General features: G+C 48.3%; 1 protein-coding gene across 2 annotated transcripts in view; it reads left to right on the forward strand.

Moving 5' to 3' along the window:
* The first annotated feature begins 595 nt into the window (after window positions 1-595).
* Window positions 596-23207, forward strand: part of PPP1R1A (protein phosphatase 1 regulatory inhibitor subunit 1A) — a 519576-nt gene continuing 496964 nt past the window's right edge. Inside the window, exon 1 of one of the 2 annotated variants that reach the window (XM_078688653.1) lies at window positions 596-963. In XM_078688653.1, the coding sequence (XP_078544779.1) occupies window positions 883-963 (81 nt within the window). In that variant the 5' untranslated portion in view covers window positions 596-882. The remainder of the gene's footprint in view (window positions 964-23207) is intronic. The other variant, XM_078688644.1, reaches the window with a different exon arrangement.

Here is a 23207-nt window from a genome sequence, read left to right on the forward strand (position 1 = left end):
GGCTACTGGTAGCCCTGTCCTACCGCGGGAGGGAGTCTCTTAGTCATCTGATACTGGACAATTTGCAGCCGCTTTTGTGGCTCAGTTTCTTGTCAACATGAATCTTAGATACATCAGGGGACGAGTGCATCTGTTGACATTCAAACAAGCTAGGGACGTGTTTCTCCATCCTCTCCCCAGAGGGCTCTTTTGACCCACCGAGCAACTGAACTCAGTAGTAAAACTGTAATCCGTAAATTACACACAAATTCTCTGCAACATGCCTACTATTCTGCTGAGCCATTTTGACAGGATTAGAGCATGGTTCGGGGGGTGCCACGCCACTCCTTGGAGCACGCGCTTAACCGACGGTACTGGCGTACTTTTACAGACGCTCATATTACCGCCCCATGGGACTTTCCCTGCACCTGCCCTTCTTGCCGCCAGATCCCGCCATCCTTAAAATATCCCTTCCTACTTCAGTCCGCCCTCCTGTTCTTTGTCCCTTCCTCCAAGAGGCGAGAGGACCGCGGACAGGCGCATCCTCGCTCTTCTGACTGCTGCTCGGAAGGCAGATGGTTAATATTTTGTGTAACTGTGTGTGTGTGTGGAAACGGCGGGGGAGGGGAGAGGAGGAAAGGCTGCACCCCGAGCAGCCAATAGCCACTGCCTGCTCCTCAGCTCCCAGTGTGGAGTATCCGCGGATAGAGGACGCCGGCACGAATCGGCAACTTGACTTGTGTGGGGCGAGCAGGGCGTCAAGGAGCTAATTGGGAAGAGAAGAGCGGAGAGAGAACAGCGCTAATCAGGGGGTGAGCTGCACTTCACTGGAATCCACCCCTTCCCAGAGCCTGTCGAACCCCTCTGAGGGACAAGTCAAGAGGACCCGCTCCGTCTGCAAGAATGGACCCCAGCAGCCCCAGGAAGATCCAGTTCACGGTGCCCCTGCTAGAGCCCTATCTGGACCCGGAGGCTGCGGAGCAGGTGAGAGCGCGCGGCGCTGGCGTGCGGGGCGCGGTGCGTGGAGCATTGTTCTGCATCGCGAGAGAGGGGAGGGCGGTCCAGCACTGTCCATTAGCAACGACCTAGGAGCTGTGCCGAGGTGCGGGCGGTCAGCAATCTGCAGAACGTGCAAAGCATCCTCTCGCGTGTCTGAGAGGCGGAATGCAGCAATGGGCGCACCATTAATGCTTGTAAGGGGTGTGTGTGTGTGTGTTGGCGGGGCATCTGGGGATTTGCAGACTCATTGTCTTACGGACTTGCCTCGAAAGGTGTTGTGTTGAGAACTGTTTTCTGAAGGAGTAGAGGCTTGATCTGGCAATGAGCTTTATTATTATCTGGAGAAGTTTTCTCTGAGGAGGCGTTATGTACAGTGTGACTCTGGGCAATAATAGCTCGCTTAATCTCCCCGACGGCCCCCAGCGCCGGGACACCTCTCCGGAGGTAGCGCTTTACAAATGCTGGTATTTCTGGTACTTCATTTCAGTGTTTCGAGGAGGGACATCCCTGAAAGTGCAGCATCATTGCCGTGAGCGGCGGGACGAAAGGGCCATCTGGCAGTGCGGAGAATCCTCCCTTCAGCAGTGTGCCGGGACAGAAGGAAGGGCACAATCCGCATACGTAGAGTGGCTGGCTTTTTCGAGGCGCTAAACGGGTCACCCAGTTATGTGGGAACTATTGTCTTCTTCTGGGGGGTGAGCTGTGGCATACAGTTATGTGTATGACCAGGAGCGCTTCAAGACCCGTATTTATAGGGGGGTGGGTGTAACACTTTGCATAATGGGGTGGAGCCATCATCAGAGATCAAGTCGAAATTATTTATGGGTAATCCTTCACTGTTCTCACAGTGCATAACATGAACTGTACTTTTCAAGACATTTTGTAGAGTTGATTTCTTTTTAAAGTGCATTATAGCAGTAAGATTGGTCTCAACATAACAAAAAATAACTTTTACAGTGGGTTTAGGATTCTTGCTCAAGAAATGTTCACAGAATGAATTACAAATCTTGTATTCTAAGACACGTTGATCATGTTGACCTGGCTGGAGGTGGACGTCTAGTTGCTTGTTTTTTGGGCAGACAATGGCAAATGGTGAATTCTAAAACACACTGGGACAAAAATGGCTCAATTTAAAAATATTTTAGAAGGTATTTGGGTGCCTCACCCACCCTCAGTGTTTTGAGGTGACCTTGTGGTGACTTACAGAGCTTTACAAGCTAACAAGAAAACATCCTAGGTCAACATATTTTTCACTTAAAATCACTATTGTTTTTTTTTGTAAGGTGACCTCTTTGCCTCTTTCATTTTAATAGAATGTTACTGTAGGTTTATATTACTCTCTCGTTCTACCTCACTCTGGCCTGTGCATTGCAGCAGATAAGAAACAAAGTACTCCCTCATAGGAGAATTTGATCTCTTCTCCTAATTATCCACACATTCCTGATCTTGCTTCAATCAATCAACTCGGATTTATAGAGTGCTGCTATTCATCCGTGGTGGTATCCAGGAGCTGGGCTTTTGCTAGACTCAGTCGAAGAGCCATGTCTTGAGCCCTTTAAGAATTCCTGCAGGGAGGATCCTCTTCGGAAGTGGAGTGTGTTGCTGTGGTCCAACTGTCTGGTAACTAAGGATCGATTGGCAGATTTCCTGGCTGGACGGGGAGCCATCTGAAGATCGTTCGGCGCATGCAGAGGGTGTGGAATCAGGTAGAGGAGACTGCGTTTATCTGACATTTCACGGTGAGTTTACTGTCCAGGATGATCCTAGTTCGTGGGCACGGCCTGTCAGTGTGGGTGTGGGTCCGAGTTTGGAGGCCACCAGCTGTCGTTCCACAGAGAGATGCTGTTCCCAAATATCAGCACTTCTATCTTGTCTGTGTTGAGCTTCAGGCTGTTGGTCTTCATCCAGTCAAAGTACCTTGTCATGCAGTTGTGGGAGTTGTTCCTAGTGACAGAGGAGTCTTCTGCGAGCAAGAGGATGAGCTGAGTGTCATCTGCGTAGGATATGAATATGATGTTAAGGCCAAGGGTTCAGGTTGTTTCTCTCCAGATGTTCGGTGAGTCAGCTGTTGATGGACTTTGGCGGGGAAGGGAAGTAGAGGGATGGTGCAGCAGTTTTTAAGCTCATTGGGGTTGGCGGATGGTTTCTTGAGCAGGGGTCTGGCTTCTGTATGCCTCCATCCGTCGGGGAATGTGGCTGTCATGATGGGTGTCTTGAGAATGGAGTTGAGTTCACCACTGATTTCCTTGCTTCGCCACTGATTTCCTTGCTCCAGAGGTTGAAGTTTATGATCGCTCAATCTGGGGTGCAGAATTCCATGATATCGCTATGAAGTTCCTTGGTAGGGCATTTGGTCTTGGGGATACAATTAGGATAGTGATATCTTTATGCCCTTTGGGTGTTGGTTTGTAGGTAATGTTCAGTTGACACGTTTTGGGCATGTTGGCTTTTGTATTTCTTTCTTTAGTCTTGGAATCTTCTGCATATCTTTGTAGAGGCCAGGGATCCTAGCTAGATAGTTTGTCTGCATGCATAAATCAAGCCAATTGGCTCTGAATAAGAGACAAATGTGTCAGTTATTTCATAGGGCGCGACAACTTTTTCCTTATTTGCAGTTCAAGGCAAGATAATGTGGTATAGATCAGGATAGGGAATGAGAAAGGAAAATGATCTGAGCAGCTGGTATCCAGGTGGGTGAGCGTGTCACTATGCCCCAGTCTCCAGAGTCTAGAGTCATTCCTATGTTTCTAGTGGAGGTGGGAGGAATGCTGAGAGTGTTGTGGAGGTTTACTAGGTTCTCTAGTGGTGAATAATTTGCATTTGGATTGCTGCTAGCTCTGTTTTGATCACCCATAAAAGTGCTATTTATACCGAGGGATTTGTGATCCTATCAGTGAATTCTGATTAGAGCTTTGGTAGGTCAACTGTGAAGGATGGCGATAAAGCACGAGAGCCTTAGAGGCACTCAAGAGTGGAAAAGGTTGCTTTAGGTGTGTAGTTGTAGCTGAGGGAGTCTTTGTAGATCACAGTGATACCACCATTCTCTTTCAGCAGTCTCTGTTCATATATTGTGGCATAACTCTTGGTACTATGGATTCAGTAATAGACTGGGCATAACAATTAAGCCAAGTTACATGATAAGTAAGCCCAGGTTCCTTAATGTTGTATTCCTGGTTGGTTTTCAGGCCATTGATAAATATTACAGTTGCTAAATGGCTATAAATGTTTAAATGTTTTTACTAAAGTTCACCAAAATTTGAATATATGTTCCTGGGATGAACACATGCTTACAAATGCGAAGTTCATTGAGCAACGGCAACGTACTCGCAGTTCTAAAGATACTTTTGCTGAAGACTGTGTTTGACCACTATTATAACTCAAGGTTTTCATTTTTAGTAGTGCACGAGTGGATACAGAGAAATGCTTGTATCCAAATTTAGCATGAACATATGTAAACTTTTCAGCTAACATGTACATTAAAAATGGTAAATACTGCTGCATTTTTTAAAGAAAAAAAAACTTTCAATATATTCTAGACTTATTTATAGTGTGGTGTGAATTGAAAGAACAAAATCATGTTCAGCAAGCACATAGATAAAGTGACGTGTGGGATTTCACAAAGCTACCACCAATGCAAGTTTGGTTACCATCCGATATACATATCGGCATCCTCTTATAGAGGTTGAACATCTGTACTGTGGTTAATAAAATGTGCATTTACTGTAAAGAATGTACATTCAGGTGAACTGATATAGTTTCAATATTTTACTGCACAATATAAAAGCCATTCAGAGTTGCATAAACTCAATCTGGCACAATTCAAGAACAATCAGTTCTCGACCGAACAGCTCTGTAATGCTTTAGAAACAAATCCCATCAATCGCTATCAGAAGCAAAACACAATTTTCTGTTGTTAGTTTAGGGGCAGAAAATCACAGCCAGCCTCATTGTCAGAGTAACTGGTATGATCAGGCGACATCCTCACCGGTGTTTTGGTCACTCTTTTTAGCTTGCTTGGGCTCCATTATTGTATGCAAGTGAGGTCAACAAGAAACTTCCTAACCACACTCTCTCCCTCCAATATGTAATGCCACAAGGACGCAGAAGAGTTCAGGCGCTTTCGTTCTTTCTTGATAATCTGCGTCTCCGCCTGCCTTTTTTTGCTTTTTCTGCTCAGGTCGTGGAAGTGCAGAATTATGTTGCCTCAAAACTTAAGTTCAACACGCTTCGCCACAGCATGTATCCCCATCCCTGTTTGTGAAGCAGAACCTATCTCTACTATGATGGCTCCAGCCCTGTCAACTCCTGCTTTGGACCTCTTATAGGAAGTCTAGTAGCTTTATGTTCCACTAGCTCAGGACCTCTATATTTTGTAGACCCTCCCATTGTATGAATTTCTGCAGAGCGGCTGCCATATCTTCAGCTTCGTTCAGGGGTAGAAAGCCCACCACTCTGCTCCAATTTCCTCTCAGTCTGTTCTCTAGGCTCTCACTCTTATATTTCAACTGACTTGACCACCTGACATTGCCTATGACATTGACATTTGGTTGAGTTTCTTAATGGCATATGTGCCCAAAACACTCCACTGTAGACACTCTCTCTTCAAGGGTTCCAGCTCTGGTTTTGGTTCCTGCAATCCTAGAGGCCAAGTCCTTGAAGTGATGTTCCATTTTCACAGCCTCTTGTCTACAATGACACGCTCAAGCATGTCAAATTTTTCATAATGAGTACCTCACTTAAGGTCGGATAACAGCCCATGTGCTTCCATCATCCTCTACCGTGCCACGTGAGGCCTTTGGTAATGAAGATTTCTGCTGACAGAATCCATATTTGTCCCAAGTAGTTCTAGATCTTTGCTCCTTGGAGTGCATAATGTGCTGTGGCCAGAAGTGACAACAGTTTAGGAGTGGTCCCAAATGGTAGCTCTGGGCCAACCAAGCACCTAGTTTCTACAATGACTCAAGTGACCCCTACCGTCTCAAAATATTTCAGCTGTCAAAAAGCCCTGGCACTCCACCTCTTAGCTTGTCTCAGACGATATCGCTAAAGCCTCCCCCTGGGAGCATGTAGCGATTTCCTTTGCCATACTGATTAAGTGCTTTATCCACTCTTTTATGATTTTTAACGAAATCAAATAAAAGTATTATTGACTACTGATTAATGGAATGCAGGAACCCAGTCAGGCTGGTACTCTGAAGGGACTCTGTGGTACGCTGGCCTGGAACCTGCTACACCCGCTCAGCTCCGTAATTGGGTCAAGAAGCTTCCCTAGCCTCCTCTGGTTCGGCGCCGCAGTTGGGCACCCCACTAGTGTGCTGCTGTTTACTATGCACACCATCTTGATTGCTCTTCTATGGGTCGACGTTCAGATCCTCCCAAGTTCAGGCCCTGGTCGGCTTTATACGTTTGTAACAAATGATTTATTCATGCTACCCTTTGTTCCTGCATTAAAACTCAGCCACTGCCGAGTAATCTCAGGGCTGCTTCTGTCCCATTTGGTCCCAAAGTTGGAGCATCATGGGAGACTCGAGGAACGCATCCATATGGTCTTGCTGCTAGCCCCATTCCTCAGACATGCTAAATAAGATTTAGTTTAACCAATGCACAAAGTACATTTGCAGCCATATATGTACAACTGTAGCACTGAATGTACATTTTGACCAATTAATTTACATTTAGAGACTCAGGTGTATCTTCGTATTAGACATCCCGCGCCAAGAGCACATCACCGGTCACTTAAAAAACCTCCACTGGCTTCCCGTCAACAAAAGAATTACTTTCCGCCTTCTTACCCACGCACACAAGGCCCTTTATAATCTAGGACCTGAATGCCTCAACACCCGACTGTCCTTCTACTATCCCACCCGCCAACTAAGATCATCCAATCAAGTACTCGCCGCAGTCCCGCGCATCCGAAAAACCACCATGGGTGGCAGATCCTACTCCTTCCTGGCTGCCAAGACCTGGAACTCACTCCCCACCCACCTCCGCCTTACTCAGAATCACATATCCTTCAGAAAAGAACTGAAAACATGGCTATTCGATAAACAGTAAACCCCTCCCTCCAGCGCCTTGAGACCCTCTGGGTGAGTAGTGCGCTTTATAAATGCATGAACTTGAACTTCGTAGTCTGCATGCACAAAATTGCATCCACAGAAGTCAACTACATATTTTCAAATTGACATATAATAAAAATCCAAACCCATACATAAAAAAATGCAATACTGCATGTATATCCACTCTGCTAAAAACATAGAAAGGCTGCATCTTCAAACAGGATAACACCTTACGATGATGTACTCCACAACTTAAGTCAGCCACTACCACAGACATTATTTGAAGCTTCCAGTGTGACTTAATGGCACAACGGGTACAGGAACGGCACAAAGATTATCCGTGCAACACACAAAACATGCCTTTTTGTTTATGATGAATCCTCCATTACCCACCTCCCCAAGCACAGCATTCTTTTGTATCCCACTGCCCGTGGTACAGAGAGACTGCAGTTTATCAGTCAAGGTGTGTTTCGATAACGTTATTTATGGTTAAACCAATAATTACTTTTGAGTGCTCACAAAAAACTCCACAACACATCATACTTGTATTGGTGAGGATAAATTATGACATTTGTTTAACTCTATACTTTGCCGAATACCCTGTCATGTCAGTGGCACTCATTGTACCAGAAGGATGAAAGGTTGACATGCCCCTGCTGGGATTGAAGCTGTGCCCTGCAGTTTGACACAGGTCCCTCCAGAAGGCTTGGCAATGGTGCATCAGTAAATATGCACACAAATAGAGCACATGCCTGTCCTGTGCATTATGTACCATGATGACTGTAACTGTTAGTAAAATGCTGGTGCTGAAGCATGCTGGGAGCTATAGTTCCCAAGTTTGAATCCTAACAAGGCAATCTTCCATCACTCTGACTTGGGTACATTGAGAACATTGACACTGTGCAATAGTAACACATGAAGGTTCCAGGATTTAGTAACGACAGACGTTTTCGTGTAAGCTCTGAATGGAAACAAGCCAGTAAGAAACATTATTTTAATACGATGTCACAATGTAACACTTTGTTTATTTTACATTTTTTGATGCACAAATAAAACAAAGCGGTGCTAAGATTTACGTTTTAATGTTATACCTGCCTTTATTTACATTTGTTTTGGAATGTAAACTCCTTGCCAAGTACTTCCCTCCATATCGCTGTCTGGGTTTATTGTTTACTTACCGTAAGGTGAGCAGAGCGTTCAATATTTCTTGTTTTGATTCTCCTGCAGTGTTTTTTGGTGTGTGTGTAGACTGGGATGGGCTGTGAACATGTCAGCAGTCACACCCAACCCCCGACACTGGCAATTAAATGAAAAGTAAATAGCGCATGCTCTTTGTGAATGAGCCAGAGCACCTATGTCCGCTGATGGCGAAGCTCCAGCCAAATGCTTTATTCAGCATCAGCCCAGCAGGCAACACGACAGATGGGCTAAAGCCATTTGTGCCCAATGGGTGTTGAGCACCTGGGTCTGACCATGTCTTCTGGTGACGGGACATCCGATCCCGTAAAGAAGCACGGTGTAATGGTGCGCGGATTGTGCTAAGAAGCGCACCGGGCATGCAGCTGTGCAGGTGTGCTCCCTTCTGAAGTGTGCTGTCAGGCAGACAAGGCTTTTAAAAGACTTCCAGCAATGTGCAGGAACCGCGTCTTCATGAGGTTTGGAGACTTCCAGTAATGTGAAGAATTACTATCTAAAGTAGTTGAGTGAAGGGGCGTCCAATGATGTGTAGATTCACTGTCTTTAGAAGTTGAGTGAGGGGGCATCCAATAATGTGTAGATTCAGTGAGGGGGGCTTCCAATGATGTGTGGATTCACTGTCTTCAGTAGTTGAGTGAGGGGGGGTCCAATGATGTGTAGATTCACTGTCTTCAGTAGTTGAGTGAGGGGGCGTCCAATAATGTGTAGATTCACTGTCTTCATTAGTTGAGTGAGGGGGCGTCCAATGATGTGTTGATTCACTGTCTTCAGAAGATGAGTGAGGGGGGGGCAATTATGTGTGGATTCACTGTCTTCAGAAGTTGAGTGGGGGGGGGGCGTCCAATGATGTGTAGATTCACTGTCCTCAGAAGTTGAGTGAGGGGGGCCTCCAATGATGTGTAGATTCACTGTCTTCAGAAGTTGAGTGAAGGGGGCGTCCATTGATGTGTGGATTCACTGTCTTCAGTAGTTGAGTGAGGGGGGGGCGTCCAATGATGTGTAGATTCACTGTCTTCAGTAGTTGAGTGAGGGAGCGTCCAATGATGTGTGGATTCACTGTCTTCAGAAGTTGAGTGAGGGGGGCTTCCAATGATGTGTTGATTCACTGTCTTCAGATGTTGAGTGAGGGGGGCTTCCAGTGATGTGTAGATTCACTGTCTTCAGAAGTTGAGTGAAGGGGGCGTCCAATGATGTGTAGATTCACTGTCTTCAGTAGTTGAGTGAGGGAGCGTCCAATGATGTGTGGATTCACTGTCTTCAGTAGTTGAGTGAGGGGGCGTCCAATGATGTGTTGATTCACTGTCTTCAGTAGTTGAGTGAGGGGCGTCCAGTGATGTGTGGATTCACTGTCTTCAGTAGTTGAGTGAGGGGGGCGCCCAATGATGTGTGGATTCACTGTCTTCAGAAGTTGAGTGAGGGGGGGCGTCCAATGATGTGTAGATTCACTGTCCTCGGAAGTTGAGTGAGGGGGCGTCCAATGATGTGTAGATTCACTGTCTTCAGAAGTTGAGTGAGGGGGGCGTCCAATGATGTGTGGATTCGCTGTCTTCAGTTGTTGAGTGAGGGGGGGGCGTCCAATGATGTGTAGATTCACTGTCTTCAGTAGTTGAGTGAGGAGCGTCGAATGATGTGTGGATTCACTGTCTTCAGAAGTTGAGTGAGGGGGGCTTCCAATGATGTGTGGATTCACTGTCTTCAGAAGTTGAGTGAGGGGGCATCCAATAATGTGTAGATTCACTGAGGGGGGCTTCCAATGATGTGTGGATTCACTGTCTTCAGTAGTTTAGTGAGGGGGCGCCCAATGATGTGTTGATTCACTGTCTTCAGTAGTTGAATGAGGGGGCATCCAATAATGTGTATATTCACTGTCTTCAGTAGTTGAGTGAGGGGGGTCCAATGATGTGTAGATTCACTGTCTTCATTAGTTGAGTGAGGGGGCATCCAATAATGTGTAGATTCACTGTCTTCATTAGTTGAGTGAGGGGGCGTCCAATGATGTGTAGATTCACTGTCTTCATTAGTTGAGTGAGGGCGGCGTCCAATGATGTGTTGATTCACTGTCTTCAGAAGTTGAGTGAGGGGGGGCCCAATGATGTGTTGATTCACTGTCTTCAGAAGTTGAGTGAGGGGGGCCAAATGATGTGTGGGTTAACTGTCTTCAGAAGTTGAGTGAGGGGGGGCGTCCAATGATGTGTAGATTCACTGTCTTCAGAAGTTGAGTGAGGGGGGGCGTCCAATGATGTGTAGATTCACTGTCTTCAGAAGTTGAGTGAGGGGGGCGTCCAATGATGTGTGGATTCACTGTCTTCAGAAGTTGAGTGAGGGGGGGCTTCCAGTGATGTGTTGATTCACTGTCTTCAGAAGTGAAGTGAGAGGGGCTTCCAGTGATGTGTAGATTCACTGTCTTCAGCAGTTGAGTGAGGGGGGCGTCCAATGATGTGTGGATTCACTGTCTTCAGCGGTTGAGTGAGGGGGGGCGTCCAATGATGTGTAGATTTACTGTCTTCAGTAGTTGAGTGAGGGAGCGTCCAATGATGTGTGGATTCACTGTCTTCAGTAGTTGAGTGAGGGGGCATCCAATGATGTGTTGATTCACTGTCTTCAGTAGTTGAGTGAGGGGCGTCCAGTGATGTGTGGATTCACTGTCTTCAGTAGTTGAGTGAGGGGGGCGCCCAATGATGTGTGGATTCAATGTCTTCAGAAGTTGAGTGAGGGGGGCGTCCAATGATGTGTAGATTCACTGTCCTCGGAAGTTGAGTGAGGGGGGGGCGTCCAATGATGTGTAGATTCACTGTCTTCAGAAGTTGAGTGAGGGGGCGTCCAATGATGTGTGGATTCACTGTCTTCAGTAGTTTAGTGAGGGGGGCGTCCAATGATGTGTAGATTCACTGTCTTCAGTAGTTGAGTGAGGGAGCGTCCAATGATGTGTGGATTCACTGTCTTCAAAAGTTGAGTGAAGGGGGCTTCCAATGATGTGTTGATTCACTGTCTTCAGAAGTTGAGTGCGGGGGGGCTTCCAGTGATGTGTAGATTCACTGTCTTCAGAAGTTGAGTGAGGGGGGCGTCCAATGATGTGTGGATTCACTGTCTTCAGTAGTTGAGTGAGGGGGCGTCCAATGATGTGTTGATTCACTGTCTTCAGTAGTTGAGTGAGGGGCGTCCAGTGATGTGTGGATTCACTGTCTTCAGTAGTTGAGTGAGGGGGGTCCAATGATGTGTAGATTCACTGTCTTCAGTAGTTGAGTGAGGGGGCATCCAATAATGTGTAGATTCACTGTCTTCATTAATTGAGTGGGGGGCGTCCAATGATGTGTAGATTCACAGTCTTCAGTAGTTGAGTGAGGGGGCATCCAATAATGTGCTGAATCACTGTCTTCAGCAGTTGAGTGAGGGTGCAACCAATAATGTGCTGAATCGCCGTCTTCAGTAGTTGAGTGAAGGGGTGTCCAATAATGTGCAGAATCAATGTCTTCAGTAGGTGAGTGAGGGGGCATCCAATAATGTGCAGAATCAATGTCTTCAGTAGGTAAGTGAGAGGGCATCCAATAATGTGCAGAATCAATGTCTTCAGTAGGTGAGTGAAGGGGCATCCAGTAATGTGCTGAATCACTGTCTTCAGCAGTTGAGTGAGGGTGCATCCAATATTGTGCTGAATTGCCGTCTTCAGTAGTTGAGTGAGGGGGTGTCCAATAATGTGCTGAATCACTGCCTTCAGTAGTTGAGTGCGGGGGGGCTTCCAGTGATGTGTAGATTCACTGTCTTCAGAAGTTGAGTGAGGGGGGCCTCCAATGATGTGTGGATTCACTGTCTTCAGCAGTTGAGTGAGGGGGGCATCCAATGATGTGTAGATTCTCTGTCTTCAGAAGTTGAGTGAGGGGGGCGTCCAATGATGTGTGGATTCACTGTCTTCAGTAGTTGAGTGAGGGGGGGCGTCCAATGATGTGTAGATTCACTGTCTTCAGTAGTTGAGTGAGGGGGCATCCAGTAATGTGTAGATTCACTGTCTTCATTAATTGAGTGGGGGGGGGCGTCCAATGATGTGTAGGTTCACAGTCTTCAGTAGTTGAGTGAGGGGGCATCCAATAATGTGCTGAATCACTGTCTTCAGCAGTTGAGTGAGGGTGCATCCAATAATGTGCTGAATCGCCGTCTTCAGTAGTTGAGTGAAGGGTTGTCCAATAATGTGCAGAATCAATGTCTTCAGTAGGTGAGTGAGGGGGCATCCAATAATGTGCAGAATCAATGTCTTCAGTAGGTAAGTGAGAGGGCATCCAATAATGTGCAGAATCAATGTCTTCAGTAGGTGAGTGAAGGGGCATCCAGTAATGTGCTGAATCACTGTCTTCAGCAGTTGAGTGAGGGTGCATCCAATAATGTGCTAAATTGCCGTCTTCAGTAGTTGAGTGAGGGGGTGTCCAATAATGTGCTGAATCACTGCCTTCAGTAGTTGAGTGCGGGGGGGCTTCCAGTGATGTGTAGATTCACTGTCTTCAGAAGTTGAGTGAGGGGGCGTCCAATGATGTGTGGATTCACTGTCTTCAGCAGTTGAGTGAGGGGGGCATCCAATGATGTGTAGATTCTCTGTCTTCAGAAGTTGAGTGAGGGGGGCGTCCAATGATGTGTGGATTCACTGTCTTCAGTAGTTGAGTGAGGGGGGGCGTCCAATGATGTGTAGATTCACTGTCTTCAGTAGTTGAGTGAGGGAGCGTCCAATGATGTGTGGATTCACTGTCTTCAAAAGTTGAGTGAAGGGGGCTTCCAATGATGTGTTGATTCACTGTCTTCAGAAGTTGAGTGCGGGGGGGCTTCCAGTGATGTGTAGATTCACTGTCTTCAGAAGTTGAGTGAGGGGGGCGTCCAATGATGTGTGGATTCACTGTCTTCAGCAGTTGAGTGAGGGGGGCATCCAATGATGTGTAGATTCTCTGTCTTCAGTAGTTGAGTGAGGGAGCGTCCAATGATGTGTGGATTCACTGTCTTCAGTAGTTGAGTGAGGGGGCGTCCAATGATGTGTTGATTCACTGTCTTCAGTAGTTGAGTGAGGGGCGTCCAGTGATGTGTGGATTCACTGTCTTCAGTAGTTGAGTGAGGGGGGGGTCCAATGATGTGTAGATTCACTGTCTTCAGTAGTTGAGTGAGGGGGCATCCAATAATGTATAGATTCACTGTCTTCATTAATTGAGTGGGGGGGCGTCCAATGATGTGTAGATTCACAGTCTTCAGTAGTTGAGTGAGGGGGCATCCAATAATGTGCTGAATCACTGTCTTCAGCAGTTGAGTGAGGGTGCATCCAATAATGTGCTGAATCGCCGTCTTCAGTCGTTGAGTGAAGGGGTGTCCAATAATGTGCAGAATCAATGTCTTCAGTAGGTGAGTGAGGGGGCATCCAATAATGTGCAGAATCAATGTCTTCAGTAGGTAAGTGAGAGGGCATCCAATAATGTGCAGAATCAATGTCTTCAGTAGGTGAGTGAAGGGGCATCCAGTAATGTGCTGAATCACTGTCTTCAGCAGTTGAGTGAGGGTGCATCCAATAATGTGCTGAATCGCCGTCTTCAGTAGTTGAGTGAGGGGGTGTCCAATAATGTGCTGAATCACTGCCTTCAGTAGTTGAGGGAGGGGGTGTCCAATAATGTGCAGAATCAATGTCTTCGGTAGTTGAGGGAGGAGGCGTCCAATAATGTGCAGAATCAATGTCTTCAGTAGGTGAGTGAGGGGCATCCAATAATGTGCAGAATCAATGTCTTCAGTAGGTAAGTGAGGGGGCATGCAATAATGTGCTGAATCGATGTCTTCAGTAGGTGAGTGAGGGGGCATCCAATAATGTGCTGAATCAATGTCTTCAGTAGGAGAGTGGAGGGGCATCCAGTAATGTGCTGAATCACTGTCTTCAGAAGTTGAGTGAGGGTGCATCCAATAATGTGCTGAATCGCCGTCTTCAGTAGTTGAGTGAGGGGGTGTCCAATAATGTGCTGAATCACTGCCTTCAGTAGTTGAGTGCGGGGGGGCTTCCAGTGATGTGTAGATTCACTGTCTTCAGAAGTTGAGTGAGGGGGGCGTCCAATGATGTGTGGATTCACTGTCTTCAGCAGTTGAGTGAGGGGGGCATCCAATGATGTGTAGATTCTCTGTCTTCAGAAGTTGAGTGAGGGGGGCGTCCAATGATGTGTGGATTCACTGTCTTCAGTAGTTGAGTGAGGGGGGGGCGTCCAATGATGTGTAGATTCACTGTCTTCAGTAGTTGAGTGAGGGAGCGTCCAATGATGTGTGGATTCACTGTCTTCAAAAGTTGAGTGAAGGGGGCTTCCAATGATGTGTTGATTCACTGTCTTCAGAAGTTGAGTGCGGGGGGGCTTCCAGTGATGTGTAGATTCACTGTCTTCAGAAGTTGAGTGAGGGGGTCCTCCAATGATGTGTGGATTCACTGTCTTCAGCAGTTGAGTGAGGGGGGCATCCAATGATGTGTAGATTCTCTGTCTTCAGAAGTTGAGTGAGGGGGGCGTCCAATGATGTGTGGATTCACTGTCTTCAGTAGTTGAGTGAGGGGGGGCGTCCAATGATGTGTAGATTCACTGTCTTCAGTAGTTGAGTGAGGGGGCATCCAGTAATGTGTAGATTCACTGTCTTCATTAATTGAGTGGGGGGGCGTCCAATGATGTGTAGATTCACAGTCTTCAGTAGTTGAGTGAGGGGGCATCCAATAATGTGCTGAATCACTGTCTTCAGCAGTTGAGTGAGGGTGCATCCAATAATGTGCTGAATCGCCGTCTTCAGTAGTTGAGTGAAGGGTTGTCCAATAATGTGCAGAATCAATGTCTTCAGTAGGTGAGTGAGGGGGCATCCAATAATGTGCAGAATCAATGTCTTCAGTAGGTAAGTGAGAGGGCATCCAATAATGTGCAGAATCAATGTCTTCAGTAGGTGAGTGAAGGGGCATCCAGTAATGTGCTGAATCACTGTCTTCAGCAGTTGAGTGAGGGTGCATCCAATAATGTGCTAAATTGCCGTCTTCAGTAGTTGAGTGAGGGGGTGTCCAATAATGTGCTGAATCACTGCCTTCAGTAGTTGAGTGCGGGGGGGCTTCCAGTGATGTGTAGATTTACTGTCTTCAGAAGTTGAGTGAGGGGGCGTCCAATGATGTGTGGATTCACTGTCTTCAGCAGTTGAGTGAGGGGGACATCCAATGATGTGTAGATTCTCTGTCTTCAGAAGTTGAGTGAGGGGGGCGTCCAATGATGTGTGGATTCACTGTCTTCAGTAGTTGAGTGAGGGGGGGCGTCCAATGATGTGTAGATTCACTGTCTTCAGTAGTTGAGTGAGGGAGCGTCCAATGATGTGTGGATTCACTGTCTTCAAAAGTTGAGTGAAGGGGGCTTCCAATGATGTGTTGATTCACTGTCTTCAGAAGTTGAGTGCGGGGGGGCTTCCAGTGATGTGTAGATTCACTGTCTTCAGAAGTTGAGTGAGGGGGCGTCCAATGATGTGTGGATTCACTGTCTTCAGCAGTTGAGTGAGGGGGGCATCCAATGATGTGTAGATTCTCTGTCTTCAGTAGTTGAGTGAGGGAGCGTCCAATGATGTGTGGATTCACTGTCTTCAGTAGTTGAGTGAGGGGGCGTCCAATGATGTGTTGATTCACTGTCTTCAGTAGTTGAGTGAGGGGCGTCCAGTGATGTGTGGATTCACTGTCTTCAGTAGTTGAGTGAGGGGGGGGTCCAATGATGTGTAGATTCACTGTCTTCAGTAGTTGAGTGAGGGGGCATCCAATAATGTATAGATTCACTGTCTTCATTAATTGAGTGGGGGGGCGTCCAATGATGTGTAGATTCACAGTCTTCAGTAGTTGAGTGAGGGGGCATCCAATAATGTGCTGAATCACTGTCTTCAGCAGTTGAGTGAGGGTGCATCCAATAATGTGCTGAATCGCCGTCTTCAGTCGTTGAGTGAAGGGGTGTCCAATAATGTGCAGAATCAATGTCTTCAGTAGGTGAGTGAGGGGGCATCCAATAATGTGCAGAATCAATGTCTTCAGTAGGTAAGTGAGAGGGCATCCAATAATGTGCAGAATCAATGTCTTCAGTAGGTGAGTGAAGGGGCATCCAGTAATGTGCTGAATCACTGTCTTCAGCAGTTGAGTGAGGGTGCATCCAATAATGTGCTGAATCGCCGTCTTCAGTAGTTGAGTGAGGGGGTGTCCAATAATGTGCTGAATCACTGCCTTCAGTAGTTGAGGGAGGGGGTGTCCAATAATGTGCAGAATCAATGTCTTCGGTAGTTGAGGGAGGAGGCGTCCAATAATGTGCAGAATCAATGTCTTCAGTAGGTGAGTGAGGGGCATCCAATAATGTGCAGAATCAATGTCTTCAGTAGGTAAGTGAGGGGGCATGCAATAATGTGCTGAATCGATGTCTTCAGTAGGTGAGTGAGGGGGCATCCAATAATGTGCTGAATCAATGTCTTCAGTAGGAGAGTGGAGGGGCATCCAGTAATGTGCTGAATCACTGTCTTCAGCAGTTGAGTGAGGGTGCATCCAATAATGTGCTGAATCGCCGTCTTCAGTAGTTGAGTGAGGGGGTGTCCAATAATGTGCTGAATCACTGCCTTCAGTAGTTGAGTGCGGGGGGGCTTCCAGTGATGTGTAGATTCACTGTCTTCAGAAGTTGAGTGAGGGGGGCGTCCAATGATGTGTGGATTCACTGTCTTCAGCAGTTGAGTGAGGGGGGCATCCAATGATGTGTAGATTCTCTGTCTTCAGAAGTTGAGTGAGGGGGGCGTCCAATGATGTGTGGATTCACTGTCTTCAGTAGTTGAGTGAGGGGGGGCGTCCAATGATGTGTAGATTCACTGTCTTCAGTAGTTGAGTGAGGGAGCGTCCAATGATGTGTGGATTCACTGTCTTCAAAAGTTGAGTGAAGGGGGCTTCCAATGATGTGTTGATTCACTGTCTTCAGAAGTTGAGTGCGGGGGGGCTTCCAGTGATGTGTAGATTCACTGTCTTCAGAAGTTGAGTGAGGGGGGCGTCCAATGATGTGTGGATTCACTGTCTTCAGCAGTTGAGTGAGGGGGGCATCCAATGATGTGTAGATTCTCTGTCTTCAGTAGTTGAGTGAGGGAGCGTCCAATGATGTGTGGATTCACTGTCTTCAGTAGTTGAGTGAGGAGGCGTCCAATGATGTGTTGATTCACTGTCTTCAGTAGTTGAGTGAGGGGCGTCCAGTGATGTGTGGATTCACTGTCTTCAGTAGTTGAGTGAGGGGGGGTCCAATGATGTGTAGATTCACTGTCTTCAGTAGTTGAGTGAGGGGGCATTCAATAATGTATAGATTCACTGTCTTCATTAATTGAGTGGGGGGGCGTCCAATGATGTGTAGATTCACAGTCTTCAGTAGTTGAGTGAGGGGGCATCCAATAATGTGCTGAATCACTGTCTTCAGCAGTTGAGTGAGGGTGCATCCAATAATGTGCTGAATCGCCGTCTTCAGTAGTTGAGTGAAGGGGTGTCCAATAATGTGCAGAATCAATGTCTTCAGTAGGTGAGTGAGGGGGCATCCAATAATATGCAGAATCAATGTCTTCAGTAGGTAAGTGAGAGGGCATCCAATAATGTGCAGAATCAATGTCTTCAGTAGGTGAGTGAAGGGGCATCCAGTAATGTGCTGAATCACTGTCTTCAGCAGTTGAGTGAGGGTGCATCCAATAATGTGCTGAATCGCCGTCTTCAGTAGTTGAGTGAGGGGGTGTCCAATAATGTGCTGAATCACTGCCTTCAGTAGTTGAGGGAGGGGGTGTCCAATAATGTGCAGAATCAATGTCTTCGGTAGTTGAGGGAGGAGGCGTCCAATAATGTGCAGAATCAATGTCTTCAGTAGGTGAGTGAGGGGGCATCCAATAATGTGCAGAATAAATGTCTTCAGTAGGTAAGTGAGGGGGCATGCAATAATGTGCTGAATCGATGTCTTCAGTAGGTGAGTGAGGGGGCATCCAATAATGTGCTGAATCAATGTCTTCAGTAGGAGAGTGGAGGGGCATCCAGTAATGTGCTGAATCACTGTCTTCAGCAGTTGAGTGAGGGTGCATCCAATAATGTGCTGAATCGCCGTCTTCAGTAGTTGAGTGAGGGGGTGTCCAATAATGTGCTGAATCACTGTCTTCAGTAGTTGAGGGAGGGGGCGTCCAATAATGTGCAGAATCAATGTCTTCAGTAGTTGAGTGAGGGGGTGTCCAATAATGTGCTGAATCACTGTCTTCAGTAGTTGAGGGAGGGGGCGTCCAATAATGTGCTGAATCAATGTCTTCAGTAGGTGAGTGAGGGGGCATCCAATAATGTGCTGAATCGATGTCTTCAGTAGTTGAGGGAGGGGGCATCCAATAATGTGCAGAATCGATGTCTTCGGTAGTTGAGGGAGGGGGCGTCCAATAATGTGCAGAATCAATGTCTTCAGTAGGTGAGTGAGGGGGCATCCAATAATGTGCAGAATCAATGTCTTCAGTAGGTGAGTGAGGGGGCATCCAATACTGTGCTGAATCGATGTCTTTGCATCCAATAATGTGCTGAATCGCCGTCTTCAGTAATTGAGTGAGCGGGTGTCCAATAATGTGCTGAATCACTGTCTTCAGTAGTTGAGGGAGGGGGCGTCCAATAATGTGCAGAATCAATGTCTTCAGTAGTTGAGTGAGGGGGTGTCCAATAATGTGCTGAATCACTGTCTTCAGTAGTTGAGGGAGGGGGCGTCCAATAATGTGCTAAATCAATGTCTTCAGTAGGTGAGTGAGGGGGCATCCAATAATGTGCTGAATCGATGTCTTCAGTAGTTGAGGGAGGGGGCATCCAATAATGTGCCGAATCAATGTCTTCGGTAGTTGAGGGAGGGGGCGTCCAATAATGTGCAGAATCAATGTCTTCAGTTGGTGAGTGAGGGGGCATCCAATAATGTGCAGAATCAATGTCTTCAGTAGGTGAGTGAGGGGGCATCCAATAATGTGCTGAATCGATGTCTTCAGTAGGTGAGTGAGGGGGCATCCAATAATGTGCTGAATCAATGTCTTCAGTAGGTGAGTGAGGGGGAATCCAATAATGTGCCGAATCGCTGTCTCTGGAAGCTGGCCGAGAAAGGGGATACCCAATAATATGCTGAATACCTGTCTTGTGAAGCTGGCCAAGGAAGGAGATGTGCATAGTCACATCAGGTCAACAGAACCCCCCGCCCCGCAACATACCCAAACATCCCGCAAATAACACACAAGACACCAGTGTTAGATTGGGAAAAGTTGCTGCAGGTTTATTACATACAACGTTATGTAATCATGATGGGTTATCTTGCGGGCGATCCAAGGGCAGGCCGCATTCTCGCCACCTGCCCGCCTGATGAGCCAAGCAGCACCGTGGCAAACCACCCATCTGCTGCGCCATTATGGTAATAAATCTACTCACGCCCCTTGCGGGGCATATCTAGGCAAACCCCCGGTTGCACAGTCACACAACCGCCCGAAGGACTACTGGGGCGCCGACACGGGTTCCCGGACCTCCCATGAGGTACCAGGTTTAGGCTCTGGCACCCCTATGTGCCCACTGAAGTACAGACTGCACCTCTCTGCTTCCGGATCACCCTGTAACTCCGCCTGCAACGAAAAAGAACACATTAAAAGTTCCCTCAGGTGCCCCCCCCCCAGCTGACACTCAGGGTAAGAGGTAGGGAGGGAAAAGAGTGTCCCTGAACCCGACGTGCGACGCCAGGTGCGGCAAAGAGGCTAAGAAATGGCGAAGGGAAGTTAAATACCCCTCGCCCTGCCTGCCGTCCCGGACGTGCGTCACTGGCCCGCCTACCCTCCTGCCGGGACTCCACCTGCCCGGGGAGGAGTGGATGACCCAAGGTAGAAGGGGCCGGGTAAGCCCTCTGTGACAACGGGCCCGCCCTCCTGATGGCCACCGGGTGGCCTCGGGCAGCCGCATAGTCACATCAGGTCAACAGAACCCCCGCCCCGCAACATACTCAAACATCCCGCAAATAACACACAAGACACTAGTGTTCGATTGGGAAAAGTTGCTGCTGGTTTATTACATACAACGTTATGTAATCATGATGGGCTATCTTATGGGCGATCCAAGGGCAGGCCGCATTCTCGCCACCTGCCCGCCTGATGAGCCAAGCAGCACCGTGGCGAACCACCCATCTGCTGCGCCATTATGGTAATAAATCTACTCACGCCCCTTCCGGGGCGTATCTAGGCAAACCCCCGTTTGCACAGGCACACAACCGCCCGAAGGACTACTGGGGCGCCGACACGGGTTCCCGGACCTCCCATGAGGTTCCAGGTTTAGGCTCTGGCACCCCTATGTGCCCGCTGAAGTACAGACTGCACCTCTCTGCTTCCGGATCGCCCTGTAACGAAAAAGAACACATTAAAAGTTCCCTCAGGTGCCCCCCCCCCCCCAGCTGACACTCAGGGTAAGAGGTAGGGAGGGAAAAGAGTGTCCCTGAACCCGACGCGCGACATCCGGAGCGGCAAAGATGCTAAGAAATGGCGAGGGGAAGTTAAATACCCCTTGCCCTGCCTGCCGCCCCGGACGTGCATCACTGGCCCGCCCACCCTCCTGTCGGGACTCCACCTGCCCGGGGAGGAGTGGATGACCCAAGGTAGGAGGGGCGGGGTAAGCCCTCTATGACTACGGGCCCGCCCTCCTGATGGCCACCGGGTGGCCTCGGGCAGCCGCAGAGTCACTGTCTTCAGTGGTTGAGCATGGGCATTCATGAATATGCTGTATCAGTGTCTGCAGAAGCTGCCTGAGGAAGGGGTCATTCAGTAATGTGGTACCTGACTTGTGGAGCTGGTCGAGGGAATGCTCAGCTAGATGGTCAGAATCGCTGTTTTCTGTACAGGGCAGGAATGAATACCAAATTCATCCCTGGGAAACATTTACCATAGTCCCACAGAGCAGGAGGCCAGGTGTGGATTGATGTGAATGAAGCATTTTCAGTGAGGGTAGTACACCACGCGCTGAAAGCTGCCCTCTGGCCAGCAGCATAGCAGGAAGGATATGTACACTCCAACCTGTATGTTGAGCCGACAGGAAGCTCGAAACTGCTTTTTCATCTCGAAAGACGGCAGCTCTAGCCTCAGCCACAACCGCACTCACAAGAACGGAAGCATTTTCAATACTATTCACAATGAAGTCATAGCTGTCGCTTATTTATCTTATGCAATTTACAACCTTTGACAAAACCAATAGTCCTGGCTTGTTGTAGGTGTAAGGCGCAGATTCATTATCCTTAGGTGTATTTGTGGAAGGAAAGCAGAAGTGAATAATGTGCAGAATCAGTGTCTCAGATTTTACCAGAAAGGGAGTCGAACCTCCTCTCACGTGCAGAACCTTTTGTTTATGAAACGCGCGAGGGCGTCTGGTCATGTGCTGGACCAGGGTCTTTCAAAGACTTCCGAGAACAAGGGACAAGGAGTGAGTGAAGGCTCCTTCTTACCTGCGGGGTGTGGCGAAAGTGGCCGTCCCGCCTGGCACCGGCAGGTCGTCTTTAGATAGAACAAGCAGCGCCCTACCACTCAGCAATGGAGCTGTCCGCCAGGCTGGTACTTCCGGGCAGCGTGAGGCGCACGGGCATCCGCCTTCCAGGAACCACTCGCTTATCTTGGGGCTCCCAGGGCAGCGAGCACAGTGGCCCCACCCACTCCGTGCATGCCCAGTGGGCAGCACGGGCTCTCACGTGGGGAGACACCGGGCCATGGAAGAGGGGACCGTGGGGGCCCGGGGCATAGGCAGATATAGGGGCTAGCCAGGGCCGATGGCTATTGGGACTGAGGTTCATCAGCATAAGTATATCGGACAAGTTCTGGGCGACCTGTAAGGGGCCGGGCTGCCGAGGATAGGGGACCTTTGATGCTATATAAGGATCGGGACTGGCGCTCAGCAGCACCACAGACACACGGAGCCAGTACCACGAAACAAGGATAGATGTGGTCACCACCGTGATACATGGGCCCACTCCCTGTACATTACGACCTGCACTGAGAAGGGCCACTATAGCTGTACGGGACCAGTTCTGCAGTTTAAGGACTAGGGTCGTGGGTCACGAACACAGACATATCACAGCAGTACTGAGATGCAGGAATGAGTAGAGGCAGCGACTGGGAAGGGAACGGGCAGGCCCGAGGACAGATGCAGAGGATCACACTGAGATGTAACTCCCGACGGGGGATCGGAATGAGGAGCTCTCTGAATAAAGTTGCAAGTGCTTACAATCCTGGTGGCTAGTTGCTGGGGCTGAGAAGAGAATACTTGAGCGGAATTTTCGAGAATGCATAAAGTCAGGTTTAAGGATGTTATCAGAGTGCTGTGTGGTCACAGTGCTGCCACAGTGGGAATAACTGAGATAGCACGGCAGGTTTGATGTTGCACAATGAAGGTCCGGGTCAGGTGCTTTAGCGGAGCTTTCTGTGTTAACATGGTACCAGACTGGTACTTTAGACCAGGTTGACGAGCTTTAGCTCACGTGCCTGGTTTAATAGTAGACGTTGAAGGTCGGGTGTGAGGAGGTTGAGCAGAACTGTATTGAGTCCGCTACGAGTGCAGTCACGGGTGGGCAGCCTTGGCAGAGCTGTTTCGGACAATTAGAATGGCTCATTTTGAAGGTCAGGGCCGAGGAGCTTTGGGGGAGCCGTGTGAGCTCCGGGCTCGCTCTACCGCATGCTGAAGGTCGGGACTGGAATATGTCGGCCAGGATGCCAGGAATTCAGAGGCTATAACAGTAGGAGTGACCGGAGAGCAGCCACGGGGACCCCGTACACATGCCTGTGCTGCTCCTGCTGAGAGCGCAGGTAGGGTGGAAAGGTCAGGGAGGGGGCGATTCCTAGAATAGCCGCGTGATCTGAAGGTTATGTGAATGTCTGGCCGTGCTCCATGGAGCTATAGTGAGAGGACGCAGAAGGCGCTGCCTGTCTAGGTTGGAGCGCGCTGCCAAAACGGCT

The sequence above is a fragment of the Lissotriton helveticus genome, chromosome 1_1 (genome assembly GCF_964261635.1).
Source record: "Lissotriton helveticus chromosome 1_1, aLisHel1.1, whole genome shotgun sequence".
NCBI lineage: Eukaryota > Metazoa > Chordata > Amphibia > Caudata > Salamandridae > Lissotriton > Lissotriton helveticus.